Below are 19,529 nucleotides of genomic sequence, written 5' to 3' on the forward strand. Positions count from 1 at the left end.
TTTTGCCTCCTTTAATTTATTTTTCATGAATGTAAAGCGTGATGTTATTAGGAGCCCATCCATGCCTTAATTCTGTTTGAGATTTGATGAATCCGAACTCTATTAACATTCTGTTCAAATCGGCAATGTCAGAGGCCTATGGCAGGAGTTTCACCCTATTAGGGCTCTCACCCTGTGGCTGGGATGCCAGGGAACCATCAGGCCTTCTGCGCTGAACACTCAGCAGCTACCCCCTCACCCCCAACCCCAGGAGCCAGGGGCACTTTGCTGCTTTCTCTCCAGAAAACAAACCACCCCCATGGCTCAGCCCAGCCCCAAAGTTACCATTTGTTTAATCAAGATAGTTGGTTTGCAAAACATTAAACATTAAACAGTATTTGACGCCTAGTTAATAATTTGCATCCTCTTCATTTGTTCCTGAATCCTTGGAGACTGACACTTTCCCCCCTCAAGGCACAGACAACAAAAGAAATTGTTTTTAGAGCAAAACAAGAGTTCTTACACTACAAAGATGTTTGCCAGAATGTCTGATCTCCATGTTCTGCTGTTAATGTTTCTGGCGGGAAAGACAGCCTTCGGGGTAAGTGTTCTTTTCAAATATCTGTAGTTGAGAGACTCTGAGGTTATTAGGAGGACCAAACCAGCTGGGCCAGGAGTGATGAGAAACTTTAGTCGTGAAAGGCTGGTGCCGCCAGGTGGAATATGTCCTGATTTCAAGGGCTCATGCAGGCCTGGCATGTTGGTTGCTGTTAAGGGGCCAGTTCCATGAAGCCATGCAATTGACATGAGCCCTCTTGGAGCAGAGTCTCCACGAACACCTTCCAACTAAGGAGATCAGAGCAAGAAACTCTGCTAAGGCAGTGTGTTGTGATCTGGCGTGGATCTCAGAGATCCCTCTGGGAAGCTGCCGAAAGCTACAAGCTCTCTCTCTGTACGTGCCAACACACATACCACGTCCTCCAGCTACTTCAGGTGACACTAGGGTAAGCATCCCTGTGCTTTGGCTCTAGAGGAGAATCCTGCTGGCAACAGGTTCACTTAGATGGATTAGATTTGGAGAGAAGCTTTGTGGGCAGCACTTTTTCTCCCATCACCCTGTAACCGTGGCTGTAGTGAATGGGTCAGAGAGGAGCAGGGGCCCCAGGAAGGTCATGGTGAGAATGGAAGGAAAGGGACATCAGGGGTTCTCACGTGGGGGACTCAAGACATCCGGGAGCAGGTGGGTTGTGGCGGTGTCGGCTCCTGCTGTGTGCTGTTGTGGTCCAAGAGTGTTAGCTGGGTCTCTGCGGACATGTGAGAGAGGGCCTTCACCAGACCTCGCGCCTCTTGGTTGGGTCGGAGGCGTGAGTGTGGGCTTGGGAGCCAGGGTTTGAATCTCAGCTTTGCTGCCTTCTAGCTGTGGAACAAGTAACAAGTGACATCATCTCTGTGAGCCTCAGCTTCCTCTACTGCAAACCTAGTGATAATCTCCCCCAGATTTGGGGAGGGTCGAGACCGATTAAATGGGGCAATGTATGTGGCTTTCAATAAATGTTAGCTCTTTTCCCTTGAGATTTCCAAAGTGAATACGAGTTCTCTATAAAAATCAGAGAATGCGCCCCTTTGTTGGAGTGGAGGGGGTTTGAATAGAGAACAAGAAAGGGGTGAGAACTGAAATAACAGTCATAACCTATTTATCTCATTAAATACCTTTGTATCTTATTTTCCATTTCACTCCATAGAGATTTTCCTGCAGGCAGCAGATTAAATTCCAGGTTTTCTGATTAGCACGCTTTAAAAACAACAGCTTCTCCTCCCCTTTTGGTCAATTGTACTCAGACATCTACCTTAGTTCCATATTAAGCTGGCAATGACTCACCTCTGGAAGAGTTTTCTTTTCCAGAGATGACGTGCGTGCGTGTGTGTGTGTGTGTGTGTGTGTGTGTGTGTGTGGTGTGTGGCTACAATGACCGGTTGTTATCAAACCCCCTACATCGCTGATTGTTGTTGGATGTCTGGGGCCAAGATCCTGCAGAAATACCGCAAGTCTAGAGAAAAGCGATGGAAACTATCAGAGGTTCACAAGGGACCCGGAGAAAGTACCAGTCAGAAAGAATCAGATCCTAAAGTTTGCAGGCAAGGAAGAGAGTGGATGCAGTCTGTTTGAAATTCACCAAAAGGTAATGCTTGCCCCAAATCCCTTCTTTGCAAGCCCCAGTGAAATTTTAGGGTTAGCGATGAAAATATAAGTCAATAATGGATAAAAGAGAAAATACGAGAGATAGCCTTTAGGCAATGAGATTAGTCAATTCCAAAGAGGGGATTCAGGGCTTTGGAATGTTTTCTTACTCCAGATGTGTGCCAGACAGGTGGGCGGGAAGGCTTGTGTCCCATAGGCCAGTACACAGACATCCAGGGGAAAGTGGCTAGTTCACTCAGATGTCTAGAGAGTTTGAGGCAACACCAGGAAGGAAGGGGCCACATAGCCCGATGGACAGGGTGGCCTCTCCTGCCCCATGTAGCTAAAAATAATAACCAACTGCTACCATTTGATGAAAACTCCTGTGTGCCAGACTCTGTGCTTTTGATGCCTTGGTCTTTGGGTCCTCCAGAAGGACCCTAAGAAATAGGTACTGTTCCTGATCTCAGTTTACAGATCAGGAGCTGGGTAATGTGTCCTCAGGTCACAGAGCTTGGAGGTGGCAGAGCTGAGTCCTAGACTATGGCTGGTGTCCATCTGTCTGGATAAGGCCTCTTGCCTGGGGCCCTGGCTAAGGATGAGACTTCTTTGGTCCATATACCTTCAGGGCATTGTCCTTCCTGTAGGGATGGGAGGCTCTTAGACCAGGGGCCTCTTTCCTGGGTGGAGTGTAACAGATTCCATGTGCCTCTGAAACTTTAAAGCAAAGGGTCTCTGATTGCTGCCCATTGGAAAGGTGCCTGGAGACCCTCCCATGAGCTCAGATCATGCAACAAAAATTATGAAGACTTCTCTGTAGGCTCGTCTTTAACTTAGGTTTTCATTCAGATATCCACGATCCAAAAAAGTGCAGTCAAATATAGTTGTCATGGATTCCAGGGAATCCTCTTAGTTCCTTCCTGGTCTGGTCTGGATTTGTTCTCCTTACCTGTCAGTTTTGAACACCTGTCCCCAGCACAGTCTTGTATTGTTATTCCCATTTTTTGAAGGAGAAACAAGCCCAAAGACGTTGAACTAACTTCCCAGGCAGGACAAAGACCCAGCTCCGTCCAATTCCTTGTCCATCACAGGAGGCCCGCTCAACTGTATGTGCCCCGTCCCCAGGGCTTGGACATCTCTTCTTGCTGTGGTTCTTAGGGTGATTTGAGGTGCCACTGGCCTCAGCCATAATGTAGTTTGACCTCTTCTAGGGTCATAAGCCAGAGGACAAGCTTGTCGGGCCCGCCCTGCTTATTTCAGCCCATGCGCAACAGCGGCCTTACAATTAAAATGCATGTTTGCTCCCATTTCTAAGCTTTTTAAACCCTAGAGTTTAGAGTCCAGGAACTCTAGAACTCCAGAATCCTCCTAGATAGAGAGTCACCAAAATGTCTGCACAGACCAGAGGTGGCAAATTGGCAGCTTGGGGTACATCCTGCTCACAGCCCGAGTTTTATTTGGTGGGTAGGAGTTCAGCCTGAAGAGTATTTTCATTTCCTTTCAATTGCCTGGTGACATCTGAGAATCAGACATTTCACATAACAATACAGATCCCCAGCTTTTCTTGAAAATCAGGCATTCTAGTGACACAGGCTCCCATTCTTGCATGGCACAAAGGGGAGAAGGAACTATTGCTTATTAGAAGCTGAATTAGAAGCTTATATTAGAAGCTGAAGCCTCCCAGATCCCGCAGGCCCCAGCACCCTCTCTTTCTGACACCCTCTCTACTTGACAGGTGTACACTATCTACCTCATTCTACCTTGGAAAGAGAGAGGCAGAAAGAGAAAGAAATGGAGAGAGAGCCTGCTTGTCCGGCTATTGTTTAGCAACCCTGTGGAGGCTGAGGGATTAGAGCCAATTTTGGATGGTCAGGTAACAGGGCTCAGTGTCTGATTAATTCAAGCATCCACATCTACCTGGCCCCCAGGACCAAACAAGGCCATGGATGGGATAACACGAACCACCTTTTTCAAAGTGTTGATGCTTTGGAATGTCAGAGTCTCTTTCAGGCCTAGGAGACATCACTTCCTCTTGCTGTAACCCATTCAGAGTCTTCTGGAAAAGAGAGGGACTGAATTGCACTGCATGTTCTTATAGATTTTTAAGAAACCTGGTCCTAAGCACAAGTCCATCTCATTAGCTTTGGCGGTGTACACTGGTATTTAGGGAAATCAGGTCGCAGGAAATCGCATGTGTATGTAGGCACAGATATATTTATATTTTCAATTCATTAGAGTTTCCTAAATGCAAAAGCAATTCTGCTGTCACAGAGAAACAGCATGGCAGAATATTCGGCAGCCGGGATTTTAAATAAAACATGCTTTTTCTTCATAATTAATATAACAAGGTTTCCTGGCTTAGGACTTGGCAAAGATCCCAGGAAAAATGAGGGGAGGGGGTTGGTGTGACGTGCTTGTGACCTGATGAACAAATTCGAGGAAGAGTTTGTGCTGAGTGAGCTCCCCTCAATCACTTAATAATTTGAAAAAAAAAAATTCAAACTCATTGACAACAGTGGCTAATCATAATCATAGCAGCAAGTATTTATTAAGTTTATCAAATTTTTACCATATGTCAGGTATTGTATGCTTATTATCTCATGTAAAGCTTCCCAACAGCCCTATGAGTTAAGGACCACTGTTATCCTCATTTTACAGATAAGAAACTAAGCTTTACAGAAATTAAGTAATCTGTGCAAATGGCCCGCCTGCGAGGTTACAGAGCTGGGATTCAAACCCAGGTCTGCCTGATGCCAGTTCCATGCTCATAACCACTGTGTTAGAGGTTGCCATGCCGGGCTCTACCCCGAAACGACTGGGACTCTCAATGTGGAATGGAAGGTGTCCAGGGGGACAGTGGCCTCAGACTCCAGTTTCAGGCAGGAGGAAAAGCCACTCCCATCTGGAGGCTCCTTCAACAATCCCCGGAGCTTTTCTTTCCAACACCAGAAGGATCAAGTCTTGCTAGATGGCAACCCACTAGCTCAGTGCTTTCAAAACTTTAGTCATGAATGAATCCATCTTCAGAAATTTTGCCAAAGCCCAGACTAGTTTCTTAATACTTTTGTTGAACAGACTCACTTTTTGTCTACCTAGATAGATATATTTTTAAAGGAAACCATCACTACTATAAATGGGAAAATCAAAGAAGATGAAACAATGCCATTGAATTCTAACCGGCTGCAGCTGTCACGCTAAAACGCAGAGCTGACGCCTGCTTTCTCCTTGTTAGGAGCAAGAGGTAGAGGGGAGGGACTTACCAGGGCCACCCCAGTCTGTCTCTGTGATGGGATTGGAAGAGATGACAGTAAAACTGAGAAGGGAATGACTCTCTCACGCTGTGTTTTGATGTGATGACTCTCCCTGGCCAGGCACCACCCAAATCAGCTTGGGTACCAGCAGCGGTTCATGTCCCACAACAGAGAAGGCACAGAACTAAAGACAGCTTCAGGGGTGGCGTTGGTTCCCATCAATGGGGAAGTTACTTTCCTGAGAACCGACTGGCCAAGGAGGTGAATATGGGGCTTGTGCCCATGTGGTGGGCCTCAGACTCCACTCCCACAGGCCCTTCTGTTTCTTTTTTTGTACACCTGCCTTTTCAAAGGGTTCTGAAGTGCATGATCACATCCAGAAATGAGTGTTTGTTTTTATCCAGTCTCCTTATCCTGGATGGTCTCACCACCAATCCTTCAGCCCCCTCCCCACAAGTCCTGGGATGAGCCATCTGTACCAGTACTTCTCACTAAGTGCTTACCTGAAGAGTAACCCACTGCAAATGCTGCGCTCTCCCTGAGCAGACAAATCCCCCTGAATCAAACGTCAGGTTGGGTAAGGGAATTCTTTCTTTTATCACTGGGGAAACGAGGCACAAAGAGATTCAACAATTTGCACGGGAGCAAAGATAGACTCACCTGTCTCCTTGGCCAGGAGCTTCAGGCCCAAGAGAGGTAGAATTGAAGTGTGGCCAACGGCAGAGTGAGCTGGGGGCTGATTGAAAATGCATGTTCGGGGCCCACTCCAGGCCCATGGGAGCACAACCTGCAAGTGGGGCCCAGGGATCTGAATTCTTATCAAACGCTCCCCAGATAAAAATGGAAATTCCCAGGGTCTACAAACGGGACTCTCCTCTCTGCCCTGCCCCGGCCCTGCTCGCCGCCTGAAGCTGCAGTCCAGTCTCCAGTTAACCGGGCAGAGGTCTGTGCAGGTGGCTCTGAGCCAGGAACAGGTGATCAGCCTCACAGGGAGGCGACCCGGCCTTGAATTCCTCCCTGGCCCAATCCACTCGCGTCCTTACAGGAGCCATGTCACCCTGCTGGGCCTGAGCTTCCTCCTTTGCACATAAAGGGTCGAGGCCAGCTCCTCTCCACAGTGCCTCCTGGCTCATCGCTGCGGTCCTGTGAACAGCTTCCTCCAGGCCCTCGAGAAGGAAACCACCCACAGGGACCACTGGCTGGTGCCTCTCCTTTGGCCTCTGAATTTTCCCGTTAGAGCCGTTCCTCCTCACCCTGAGCTTCAGATTAAAGCAAAGCCACAGGGAAGCTGCCGATCCTGGGACAGCGTCGCACAGCTTGTACGCTAAAGCAGGGATGAGATTCCTGTGACTACAAAGGACTGAGCGGCACCGCCCCATCCCTGCTAGGATGCCTAGAACCTGGTAAAAATGGAGGGCTTCCCCGGTGGCGCAGTGGTTGAGAGTCCGCCTGCCGATGCAAGGAACGCGCGTTCGTGTCCCGGTCCGGGAGGATCCCACATGCCGCGGAGCGGCTGGGCCCGTGAGCCATGGCCGCCGAGCCTGCGCGTCCGGAGCCTGTGCTCCGCGACGGGAGAGGCCACAGCAGTGAGAGGCCCGCGTACCGCAAAAAAAAAAAAAAAGGAAAATAACAAGTATTGGTGAGGATGTGGAAAAATCAGAACCCTCATTTATTGCTGGTGGGAATGTAAAGTGGTGTAGCCACTGCGGAAACAGTATAGCGGTTTCTTAAAAAGTTAAACACAGTATTACCATATGACCCAGCGGTTTCTTAAAAAGTTAAACACAGTATTACCATATGACCCAGCAATTCTACTTCTGGTACTGGCCCCAAAGAATGGAAACCAGGGAATCAAACAGATATCTGTACATCAATGTTCATGGCAGTCTTATTCATCTAGCCAAAAGATAGAAACGACCCAAGTATCCACCAACAGATGAATGGATAAACAAATTGTGATAGATAATGGAATACTATTTAGCCATAAAAAGGAACACATTTTTGAGATATGCTACAACATGGACAAACCTTGAAAATATTATTCATAGTGAAATAAAGCCAGTCACAGAAGGACACATAATGTATGACTCCACTTATATGAGGTACCTAGAACAGGCAAAGTCATAGAGACAAAGTGGAATAGAGCTTACTACAGGCTTGGAAGAGGAAGGAAGAGAGTCGTTGTTTAATAGGTACAGGGTTTATGTTGGGGATGATGAAAAAGTTTTGGCTATAGACAGTGGTAATGGTTACGTAACATTGTGAATGTAATTAATGCCACTGAATGGTACACTTAAAAATGGTTAAAATATCATGTAGTATATATTTTACAATTAAAAAAAAATGACTGAGGCTTTGCATATCTCATGACATAGCTTTTTGCAGGAGGGGCCAGAGTGGGAGGATGTTGTGAGGCAGCAGTTGGGATGGTGCCTGGGATACTGGCAACCCCTGTCCTCTGTCACCTCCGCCTCTCACCCTAACCTTGAGCTGTGTCCAGCAGTGGGGACTGGCTCTGCTGAGCTGCGCAGTCCTATCCCTGGCTTGCCTTCCAGCCCAGCAGCCTCACCCTCACCTGGCCACAGTGCAGAGTTCTCTCCTCCCCAGCTACCTTTAGGAGCAATGCAAATCTTTTCCTGGTGTGCAGTGACATCTGGTCTACCACCCGGTCATGGCAGAATAACTGCAGAGAAAGAGATGGCTGGAATTTGAGTCCCAATGTCTTACTTACCAGGTGAAAGATTTTTCTGCTATTGGTTCATTCTAAGTCAAGCTTCTAGCCCCAAAGGTCAGGTCTAGCCCCACTTCTCCCCTCTACTGCTTCCCAGTCCTCTGAGAATATTTCCTATCAGTTAATTCCTGGAACCCATCAAGGCAGATTTTAGCCTCTGCCTTTTTGTTTTGTTTTCAAGAAGGTCTAGAATTGTGAAAGGTGGAGGAAGAACCTGAGTTGAAATAATTACTAGAATACAGATAGGACAGAAGAGATTAGACCTCAACTCCCTCCACCCTCGAGGAGATTACACTGTAAATCAGGAAGACTCTGAAGCAGGATCCTTCTCTCTGCCCCTCCCTGCCTTGCCCACCAACCACCTTGAGCCTAGAAGACACCAGATCGTGAGACACGCTCCCTGGTGACTGGGCTGGGGGGTGGGATATGAACATTGCTAATAATTTGCTTCTAACTGGGGAAGGCCAAAGTCCTGAGCCACGGGTCCACTGTGGAAGCCTGATTGTAGATGGACCAGCAATTGCATCTAGAGAGGTCTCTCTGAATCTATTGCAAAGCAGCTACCTTTCCATGTGCAAGAAGCTGCTATTCCCAGCCCTCTAAGAGGAGCCGAGGCAGCTGTGACCCCTCATCCCTGGTGAGACTGGGAATAAATGTGGTAGACGAAACAGGCAGTGGCTCGTGTGCCTTCTGATCTGGGTGAAGATGTTTGCTGAGATGTGTTTGTCACAGTGGACTGGCTGAGGCTGCAGATGACTTTGTCCCTTCCCCAGATGTCCATGGGACCTAGTGGCCCTCTCTGTGTCTTCCCAGGCCTGGGCAACTCTGGACAAGATTTTCCCAAAGGTTTCCAAGAATAAGGACCCAATCTCTTCACCGGGCTCAATGTCCTGCTTCTCTTAGCATTAAGTAGCTCTCCCACTTCCTTCTCTATCTTTTCAACACCATGTTTGCAGGCTGTGGGTCCCTCATCCCTCACAGCAATGGCTCTGGTGTTAGACTGGCTCTTTTCTGGCCTGGCTCTATCATTTACTAGCTGAGTTATTTTGGGCAATTTAATCTCTGCAAATGTGTCTTCTCACCTCTAAAATGGGCATAATTATAGTACTTCAATTATCAAGGATTCTGTGCAATAAAAGAGACAAAATGCACATACATCATTTAGCACAGTCCTTGGCAACTGTTGGTCTTAATAAATGCGAGCTGAGATCACAGCTGTCCCTTCCTGCGCCTCTTCCTACTTCTTTTGCATCAATGACCTTCCTATTTAGATTTGTAAGTCCCAGGCATAGGAGTTCTTACTTCCCTGTCTCTTTTGAAAACTGGAATGGAATAATGGGATGAAAGGAGGCAGATATTGTGTCTATCCATCCCCCTCAGCCCCCCGCCATCATCCAGGTTAGTTTCAGGATCCAGGTATACGGCATAAATCACTGGCTATTGTCCTAGCCTTTCCGGTTTGGTCCCCCAATATCCAGCCTGGTGTTTGGGCTGCCGGTGTCCACATTTCACCACAGCCTCTTTCTGAGGGTGGATCCAGTGATCCACAAAATGAGTGGGTCTGCTTCCGACCCCTGGGACACCCTGACATGCAGCCCAGGCTGCACAGCTGGGCAGCAGCTGCTTCAGACCCCCTGAGAGCCTATGGGATCTGAAGGTGCCCCAGGCCAGGAAGGTCCTGTTTTCTTTCTGTTTGCTTTCCGTCTGAGCCCCAGCTCCAGCTCCAACTCCTGGGAAGGGCACGTCTGCCACCTGCTGGCTGTGGGCAGCGCAGCACCTGACTCTCCCTCAAGCTCCAGTTTCCAGCTAAGATTTGGGGGTCTCGCCCTGGCTCAGGTCCTGAAGGGCTGGATGAAGACAGGTAGAGAGTGACGGGCCCTGACGTCCACACAAGCTTTATGGAGGGAGGATGAGGCAGGCAAAGGACCAGGACTGGCTGTGACGAGGGAGAGACTGAAGGAGGTGTAACATTTGTCCTCAGGGTCCCCTCATGCTTCTTCTCTGTCACCTGCCTGCCACTCATGCCCAGAGGTGTCAACGTCAGCTGCTCCCTGTTCAAGCACCCCAGCCCCAGAAACACCCTGAGACCTGAACCTGCCCTTCTTCTGCCAACTCTGCCTGCCACTACCAACCCCCACCAAACAAAATCCCCACCCCTTGTCTATTTCCTGCATAAACAGGGCAGGGCAATAGTGATGCATTTAAATAGTCACTGTCCAGACAACAGATGGCTTCTATCCCTTTCTTTTTTTTTTTTTTTGCGGTACGCGGGACTCTCACTGTTGTGACCTCTCCCGTTGCGGAGCGCAGGCTCCGGACGCGCAGGCTCAGTGGCCATGGCTCACGGGCCCAGCCGCTCCGCGGCACGTGGGATCTTCCCGGACTGGGGCACGAACCCGTGTCCCCTGAATCAGCAGGTGGACTCTCAACCACTGAGCCACCAGGGAAGCCCCCTCTCCCTTTCTTTGCATGACTTTCTGCCCCACAACTTTTTATTTTGTAATTTGTCAAACCTCCAGAAAACTGGAAAGAATAATTCACTGATTATCATTCACCCAGATAGATGCAACACAGAACCTTTGCCATAGTTGCTTTCTGCCATGATCTCTTATGCATTGGGGAAAAACCCAAACGAACTTTTTGGCCAACCCGATATATACATTTGTTTTGCTTGTTTGGTTGGTTGGTTGGTTGGTTTGCTGAATCATTTGCACCTAAATTGCAGACATCTCCCTCCCTACTTCAGCATCTTCTAAGAATAAGGACGTGTTCCTACAAAACCACACCACCATGATCACTCTCAAGAAATTCAACACTAACGAAATAATACTGACATAAATCTATATTCAGATTTCCCAATTGTCCCAATAATATCCTTTAGGGCTTTTCTTTTCTTTTTTTTTTTTTAAATCTAGGATCCAATCAAGGACCCACGCTGCATTTAGTTGTCAGGTGTTTCTAGCCTCATTTAATAAAGAACAGTCTTCCCATCTTTTTTGCCTTTTATGACACTGACAATCTTGCAGAGTCGAGGCTAGTTATTTTGTAGAAAGCCCACAACTTGGGCCTGTCACGTTGCTCACGAGTAGATTTAGGATAAGCATTTTTGTCCAGAATACTACACGTTGATGTTGTGCCCTATTGTGCGTACATCACGTCGGGATGCATTCTTTCTTTTTACCATTTTACCCAAAAATGACTGAGGAGGCTACAGTAAAACAGAAAATTAAAACTTCTGCTGAGGGTAGAGGAAGCAAATATACCAAACTGCCTAGACTGGGTGTGAGGAAGATACATCACACTGACGACGGCCGCTTCCTGGTCACCGAGACCCACCCAAAGGGAACCCTGTCAGGAGATAGAACTCTTGTTTTCCAAGTCAGAGGTCAGCAAACTTGGTCTGTAAAGTACCCGATAGGAGATATTTGGGATTATACTCTCTGTGTCAACAAACGCCCTGCAGTTGCAGCACAAAGGCAGACACAGGCAATGTGTAAGCAGGTGGGCGTGGCCATGTTCCAATAAAATTTTATTGGCAAAAACACAACTGCCAGGTTCAGCTCAAGGACCTTTCTTTGCTGACATCTGATGTAAGTGAAAGAAAATATTCCAGCTATTAAATAGGTAAAACTTTCTTTTTCTGGTAAGTACTGCATTGTAAAAAAAACAAAAAACACTACCACCACCACGAAAAACACTATTCCTATCATTATTTACTTTTTTATGCAAAACTTTTTGAGGCATGCCATGTGCCAAGCACTGGCTCAATATTGGGTAAATACCTCAGTGATGAAACATACAAGAGCCTCCACTTTCTTGTGAGGGCAGAGTTTGATGTGAGAGACAGATAACATGCAAATAAACATACAAAACTACAAGCTGTAATGGGGACCATGGAGGAAATGAATGGGTGCAGAGACAAAACAATGGGGGCATGTCATACTGATAGGGGAGTCAGGGAAGTGACATTTAAGCTGAGACCCAGTGATGGTCATTGGAGGGGTTGGGTGGAGAGCTTTCTAGGCAGAGGGGCCTGAGGTGGAAAGAGCTTGGCTAGTGTCATTTTGAACCTAGGTGTGGCTGGAGATTAGTAAAGAGCGGAAGGAGAGAGGGGTATGGGAGGAGGTTTACAGGTCATAGTTGGTGTTTGTATTTTATTCCAAGAACAGTGGGAAGTAATTGGAGAGTTTAAGCATCTGTCCATCTCCAACCTTAAGGAACTGTCACCTGAGACAATCACTAGACTTGGGCATGAATCCGAATCCTCTCACGGCTGTGTGACCTCTGAGCCTCAACTTTCTCATCTGTGAACAGGCTGATAAAGCCTCTTCATAGGGTTGTTAGAAGAGTTAAATGCAGCAATGTGTAGTCGGCCAGAGGAGATGCACAATACATGCTGATCACTGTACCTGACAAGACGGTCAGTACCTGGGCGGCCAGGTTCCAGCATGGAAACAGGTAAGAGCAAGCACTACACATCACCCCTGGGGAGAAAGAGTGACGCTTTGGATCACTCAGCCAGCACAGGAAGAGTGGGGAGCATCGTCAAATAGGCCCCAGCCCCTCTCTCTCCAATCCACGACACCACCGCTCCAGCCATCAGGAAGTACCCCGTGCTCCTGTGCCCCAGCTGTGACTCCGAGAAGGCTCCTTTCAGCTCGCAGGAGCTCAGGAAAGCACCCGGCCTGCTCAGAGGACTCAACCTTGCTCTGCTCTGTGTCATTTTGTTTTTCAGTTCTCCCTCCTGTCTTTACTCACCGACCCGGACCCAGGTGAGTGTGCGGACCCCCTTGGGGCTTCCAACCCCACAGGCTGGTTCTGGGATGGAGAAAAGGGGGCCCGTACATGTGAGTGTGGATGTGACCTCAGGGTTCCAATGGTTCAGAAGTGTCACGGACCGCTTTGAGGATCTTCCCAGAGAAATGCATTCCTGGGTATTTGTGTGTCCACACACACACACACACACACACACAGTGCTTTACACAATTTTGAGGTACCTGTGGACATCCCTGATGTCCAGTCTCATGACCCCAAGGGAAGAATTGCTGAAGCCGTTAAACCCCTTCATTTTATACAGAAGGATACTGAGGCCCAGAGAGGGGAAGCATCCTGCCCGAGGTCACACAGCCCATTAGTGTCTGAAATGAGACCAAAAGGCCAAGGCAAAGTGAGGGTGTCTTGAACAATGGCTCCAGGAAGGCCAGCCCTGTGCTACCCCACTCTCTCCACCCACTTCGGTGGGGAGCCAGCCCCTCTGTGCTGAGAGGGTGGTGCTGTACAGGCAGCCCCCGGCTGGCCCACCGCTGCTGATGGCCTCTCACCAGCACCCCCACTGGGTTGCTCCTCCACCTGGTGTGTCTCCTCAATGTTCTTCCACACAGGCTCTTCTCTCACAGACACACCTGCCACCTCTCACCTGCCCCGCTTCCTCTGCCTGGTGCCCTCAGCCGGGCCTGGGCTGAGCAGAGCTGCTCCTTCCTGCCACATCGTCCATCTCTTGGTCTCTGTCTCTGGGTCTGAGTCTCCCTTTGCTGCTCTGAGGCCCAAGGGAGAAAACTCCACTGATTATTTCACTGGGGCAGAGGATACATCCCCCACTGGTAACGACCTGCGTTGGTCACCCACAGAGGACAAGAGCCAGGCACATGGAGATCACAGTCGCGTCTAAACATTGGATCAAGGGTCTCTTCGGAGCAAAGAAGGTGATAACTGGGTCAAATTCAGCTTGACAGTCAATATTCTCTGGCAGCAAAGTCCTGGATGGGCAGACAGATTTGTGCCGGCTCAAGGCAAGCGATGCTTGGAACTTGTCCTGCCCTGCACGCTCAGGGAATGTTTGTGGAATTGGATAGAAATGTACATGAGCGTGGTGTGGGGACTGGGAAAGGATCAGTGTCTTTCCCCAAAGCAAAGGAGAGTGTTGAATTCAACAACATATAATTCAATTGCTTGGAAGAATCATATTTCAGGGGGCTCCCCCAGCTGGCCAGACCAGCAGCATACTTGGAATCCAGGGTGGGTCCAAGGCCAAGAGATGGGAAGAGATGCCCCCTCCCCAGCCTTCAGCGCGAACTTCTCAGGCACCACTGAAGGGGCTGCTTTGGTCTGGGTGCCCACGAGACAGAGCTTCGGAACTGTGGGCTTGCACAGAGGAAGAAACAGGACATCTAACACTCAAGGGACCTCACCCTCTTCAAGTGTTTGAAAAGCAGCCCCGGGCTTCCCTGGTGGCGCAGTGGTTGAGAGTCCGCCTGCCGATGCAGGGGTCACGGGTTCGTGCCCCGGTCTGGGAAGATCCCACATGCCGCGGAGCGGCTGGGCCCGTGAGCCATGGCCGCTGAGCCTGCGCGTCCGGAGCCTGCGCTCCGCAACGGGAGAGGCCACAGCAGTGAGGGGCCCGCGTACCGCAAAAAAAAAAAAAAAAAAAAAGAAAAGGAGCCCCACCCGTAGTCCACGAGGTGGGCTTTGTGGGAGTTAACAGGAGTATTTACCTCAAGAAACTTTACTGCCACCTGCCAGAAAGTTGCAAAAGACATCTACAATGACTATGAGTTTATGACACCCTGGATTGTGCAGTGAACAACACGAACAAATGTATGCAGTGGCCCTACTGAACAGACCTCACAGAAAAGGGAGTGGATACATTCTTTGTGTCCATAAGGCCTTCAGCTTTAATCAAATAGATTGGAAACTTTAGGGTCAGATTTGATCTGCAAACAGGAAGAACTTTCTCATCATCATAGTTGTCAAAAAATCTGAATGGGCTTTTGGGCTCTTGAGTGGTAGTGAGTTCTCCATCACTGGTGGTATTCGAGCACAGGCTGAAAAGCCACTTAGTAAGGAGTGGAAAATGTGGTATTTAACATACTGAGCTTCTGGGCTTTATAAGAACCCTGCCAAGGGCTTCTGATAGTTCGGTTAAGTAGATGAAGGGATCCTGGGACAGGCCACATGCATGCCCCCGAGTCCATCTCGAGGTGTTCTGTCAGCCTCTGGCTGTGGAACAGGGTGAGAGGTAGTGGCTGGGTCTTTCTGCAAAGAGCAGGTTAGGTTCTAGAAACAGCCCTGTTCGCGTCTGATTTAATTTCACCTGAGGGTTGTACTTTGATGGAATTTGTCAGATTCCCCGCCGGCTTTGACAACAGTGTGGCCAGGGAAATGCTGTGCTCAAGTCCACGGGCAAGCTGCTACTGGAGTTGGTCTTGCTGGAGACAGTACATGGTGAGGGCCTGGCTGGAGCAGATGGGCCTGGGCCACAGTCCCCAACGGGTGGCAGAGGAGGTGACCATCAAACAACACAGACTCTGCCCATCTCCCCAAAGCAGGTGACATGACAGCCCACAGGCCTGCAGAAATGCCTCTTCAAAGCCAGCTAGATTCTGCCCAGCAACACAGGCTGAGCCCATCCATCAGCTGTCCTGACGCCTGCCAGCAAGGGTCTCTGCTGGGCTTGCCCTGTCAACCAGAATGGAAGCATCAAATGCAGGCTGACAGGGTTGGGGTTTGGGGGAGGCCCTCGGAGGAACCGTCTGTGCCACAGTGATGGATGGTGCCAACAGGGACGGCATTCCAGGGATTTTTATTCTGTTCCACACATCTGGCAAGCTCTTTAACCCAAGCAGCTGCAAAACCCCATCCCAGGAACTCTTGAGTTTTTCCGAGAGACCCCATGTATGGACCACGATAATCCTGGTTGAGGGACATGGAGGATGTGACAAAAGAGATTTCCCAATGGTGTTACTTCCTGGAAGCCAAAACCCATGGAGTTTCCGGAAACACAAACCCACAAGAGGCTCCAGGGCTCATAAACTAGCAAACCAGACTTGGACTTAGGTAGACCTGGCTTCTGATACCATCTCCTTCTGCCTTAGTTTTTCCTTTTCTGTAAAATGGGAATAATAATACCTATGCTATAGAGGTTTTTTTAAAGTTAAATAAGGTTGTGTGCAACCACGTTTATTTTGTATAGTCACCAATACATAGAAAATACTCAGTACATAATAACCTATTATTTGGAATATTTGAGTTAACTCGGGATATTCTTTACCATTCTTCCTGATAAATTCTAAAAACAGACTCTTATAATTAGACAAATCCACAAGGGTTTCTTTTTATACCTGATATGAAATGCTTCTGACAGCTCCCCCGTTCATCCTGCAAAGCTTTCTCCTTCTCTATAGCCTAGAGAAAATCTCAAGTAATCTGTATTGGAACCTGGAAAACTTTTTAAAAATCTACGAATGGAACCAAATTTCATGTCAGGCTGCATGCAGTCCCTGTGTCCCCAGGAAAACCCTTGGACAAATTTCTATACTCCTCTTGAGCTCATCAGACATTTTCTTCACTAAATATCTATGACCCAAATCTCAAATAGTTTTTTTTCCTGAATTCCCTGTTTACTCTGCACCAGGCAGACACCATCTTCACTGGCAGAGCTATGTGCCCACTGTGTGCCAGCCAATCAGAAGGAAGGGAGGCTTGGCCATAGAGGGAAAGGTTGATCTGTCCAACACATATATTCACAGCATATAGGGCTCTGTGCTGGGCACTGTGGGGTAGAAAGAGGAATGGACATGGCCCTTTCTCTTAAGAAACCAACTGTCTAGTTGAAGGAAAGAAATCAGATAGACCAAGTTAAATACAAAACTCAAGAGATGTGCCCTCTGAGATCCAGCTGTGAAACCTAAAATTCTGCAACCTCCTGGGCCACTGAGGAATTCTAGTATCTAAAATTCATATCCCACCAGCAACTCAATATTAAACCATGTGTGTTCATTTGTTGTTACTACATGATATAGTTGACTCTTGAACAATTCAAGGGTTGGGGGTCCTGACCTCCCCATGTAGTCAAAAATCCATTTTGACTCCCTGCAAGCTTAACTACTAAGAGTGTACTGTTGGCTGGAAGCCTTACTGATAATATAAACAGTCGATCAACACAATTTTGTGTGTTATATGTATTATATACTGTATTCTTACAAGTAAGCCAGAGAAAAGAAAATGTTAGTAAGAAAGCCATAAGGAAGAGAAAATACACTTACAGTGCATGTGCATATGTATCTACTGAAAAAAAATCCACATGTAAGTGGACCCATGTGTGCAGTAAACTGTGTTGGTTGACAATTTAGACTGGGTTCAGCTGGGCAGTTCTTCTAGCCTAGGCAGGGTCAGCTGATCTTGGCTGGGCTTCCTCATGTGTCTGTAGTCAGCTGGGAGATTAGCTGGGCTTTCTTACATGTTTGAGACCTTGGCTGGGGCCTAGGGCTGCCTCACATGTTCCATTATCCTACTTAGAAGAGCCCAAACCTGTTCACACGGCAGTCACAGGGGTCCATGAGAGAGAGAAAGAGAAGCTTGGAGCTGGTACACAATGCTTCCACTAGAAGCTATTGGCAAAGCAAGTCCCAAGGCCAGCCCAGACCCTAGGGATGGAGAAACTGACTCCATCTTTTTCCTTTTTTGAATTTTATTTTATTTATTTTTTATACAGCAGGTTCTTATTAGCTATCTATTTTATACACATCAGTGTATATATGTCAATCCCAATCTCCCAATTCATCCCATCACCACCATCCCCCACGCCACTTTCCCCCCTTGGTGTCCATATGTTTGTTTTCCACATCTGTGTCTCAACTTCTGCCCTGCAAACCGGTTCATCTGTATCATTTTTCTACATTCCATATATATGTGTTAATATATGATATTTGTTTTTCTCTTTCTGAGTTACTTCACTCTGTATGACAGTCTCTAGATCCATCCACGTCTCTACAAATGACCCAATTTCGTTCCTTTTTATGGCTGAGTAATATTCCATTGCATATATGTACCACCTCTTCTTTATCCATTCGTCTGTCGATGGGCATTTACGCTGCTTCCATGACCTGGCTATTGTAAATAGTGCTGCAATGAACACTGGGGTGCATGTGTCTTTTTGAATTATGGTTTTCTCTGGGTATATGCCCAGTAGTGGGATTGATGGGTCATATGGTAATTCTATTTTTAGTTTTTTTTTTTTTTTTTTTTTGCAGTACACGGGCCTCTCACTGTTGTGGCCTCTCCCCTTGCGGAGCTCAGGCTCCGGACACGCAGGTCAGTGGCCATAGCTCCCGGGCCCAGCCGCTCCATGGCATGTGGGATCTTCCTAGACTGGGGCACGAACCCGTGTCCCCTGCATCGGCAGGTGGACTCTCAACCACTGTGCCACCAGGGAAGGCCTATTTTTAGTTTTTTAAGGAACCTCCATACCGTTCTCCATAGTGGTTGTATCAATTTACATTCCCACCAACAGTGCAAGAGGGTTCCCTTTTCTCCACACCCTCTCCAGCATTTACTGTTTGTAGATTTTTTGATGATGGCCATTCTGACTGGTGTGAGGTGATACCTCATTGTAGTTTTGATCTGCATTTCTCTAATGATTAGTGCTGTTGAGCATTGTTTCATGTGTTTGTTGGCAATCTGTATATCTTCATTGGAGAAATGTCTGTTTAGGTCTTCTGCCAATTTTTGGATTGGGTTGTTTGTTTTTATAATATTGAGCTGCATGAGCTGTTTATATATTTTGGAGATTAAGCCTTTGTCCATTGATTTGTTTGCAAATATTTTCTCCCATTCTGAGGGTTGTCTTCTCGTCTTGTTTGTAGTTTCCTTTGCTTTGCAAAAGCTTTTACGTTTCATTAGGTCCCATTTGTTTATTTTTGTTTTTATTTCCATTACTCTAGGAGGTGGATCAAAAAAGATCTTGCTGTGATTTATGTCAAAGAGTGTTCTTCCTATGTTTTCCTGTAAGAGTTTTATAGTGTCTGGTCTTACATTTAGGTCTCTAATCCATTTTGAGTTTATTTTTGTGTATGGTGTTAGGGAGTGTTCTAATTTCATTCTTTTACATGTAGCTGTCCAGTTTTCCCAGCACCACTTATTGAAGAGACTGTCTTTTCTCCATTGTATATCCTTGCCACCTTTGTCATAGATTAGTTGACCATAAGTGCGTGGGTTTATCTCTGGGCTCTCTATCCTGTTCTGTTGATCTATATTTCTGTTTTTGTGCCAGTACCATATTGTCTTGATTACTGTAGCTTTGTAGTATAGTCTGAAGTCAGGGAGTCTGACTCCTCCAGCTCCATTTTTTTCCCTCAAGATTGCTTTGGCTATTTGGGGTCTTTTGTGTCTCCATACAAATTTTAAGATTTTTTGTTCTAGTTCTGTGAAAAAATGCCATTGGTAATTTGATAGGGATTGCATTGAATCTGTAGATTGCTTTGGGTAGTATAGTCATTTTCACAATATTGATTCTTCCAATCCAAAAACATGGTATATCTCTCCATCTGTTGGTATCATCTTTAATTTTTTCATCAGTATCTTATACTTTTCTGCATACAGGTCTTTTGTCTCC

The 19,529-nt window shown here is 47.3% G+C and overlaps 1 protein-coding gene across 1 annotated transcript in view; it reads left to right on the top strand.

The window, feature by feature from the left end:
* Positions 1-411: 411 nt before the first annotated feature.
* HABP2 (hyaluronan binding protein 2) overlaps positions 412-19,529 on the top strand; it is a 36,913-nt gene continuing 17,795 nt past the window's right edge. Inside the window, exons 1-2 of the mRNA XM_027112650.1 lie at positions 412-580; positions 12,876-12,912. Coding sequence (XP_026968451.1) covers positions 512-580; positions 12,876-12,912 — 106 coding nt within the window. The 5' untranslated portion in view covers positions 412-511. The remainder of the gene's footprint in view (positions 581-12,875; positions 12,913-19,529) is intronic.

Source organism: Aethalodelphis obliquidens, unplaced genomic scaffold (genome assembly GCF_003676395.1).
Source record: "Aethalodelphis obliquidens isolate GAN/ISIS:26980383/991018 unplaced genomic scaffold, ASM367639v1 scaffold11, whole genome shotgun sequence".
Classification (NCBI taxonomy): Eukaryota; Metazoa; Chordata; class Mammalia; order Artiodactyla; family Delphinidae; genus Aethalodelphis; species Aethalodelphis obliquidens.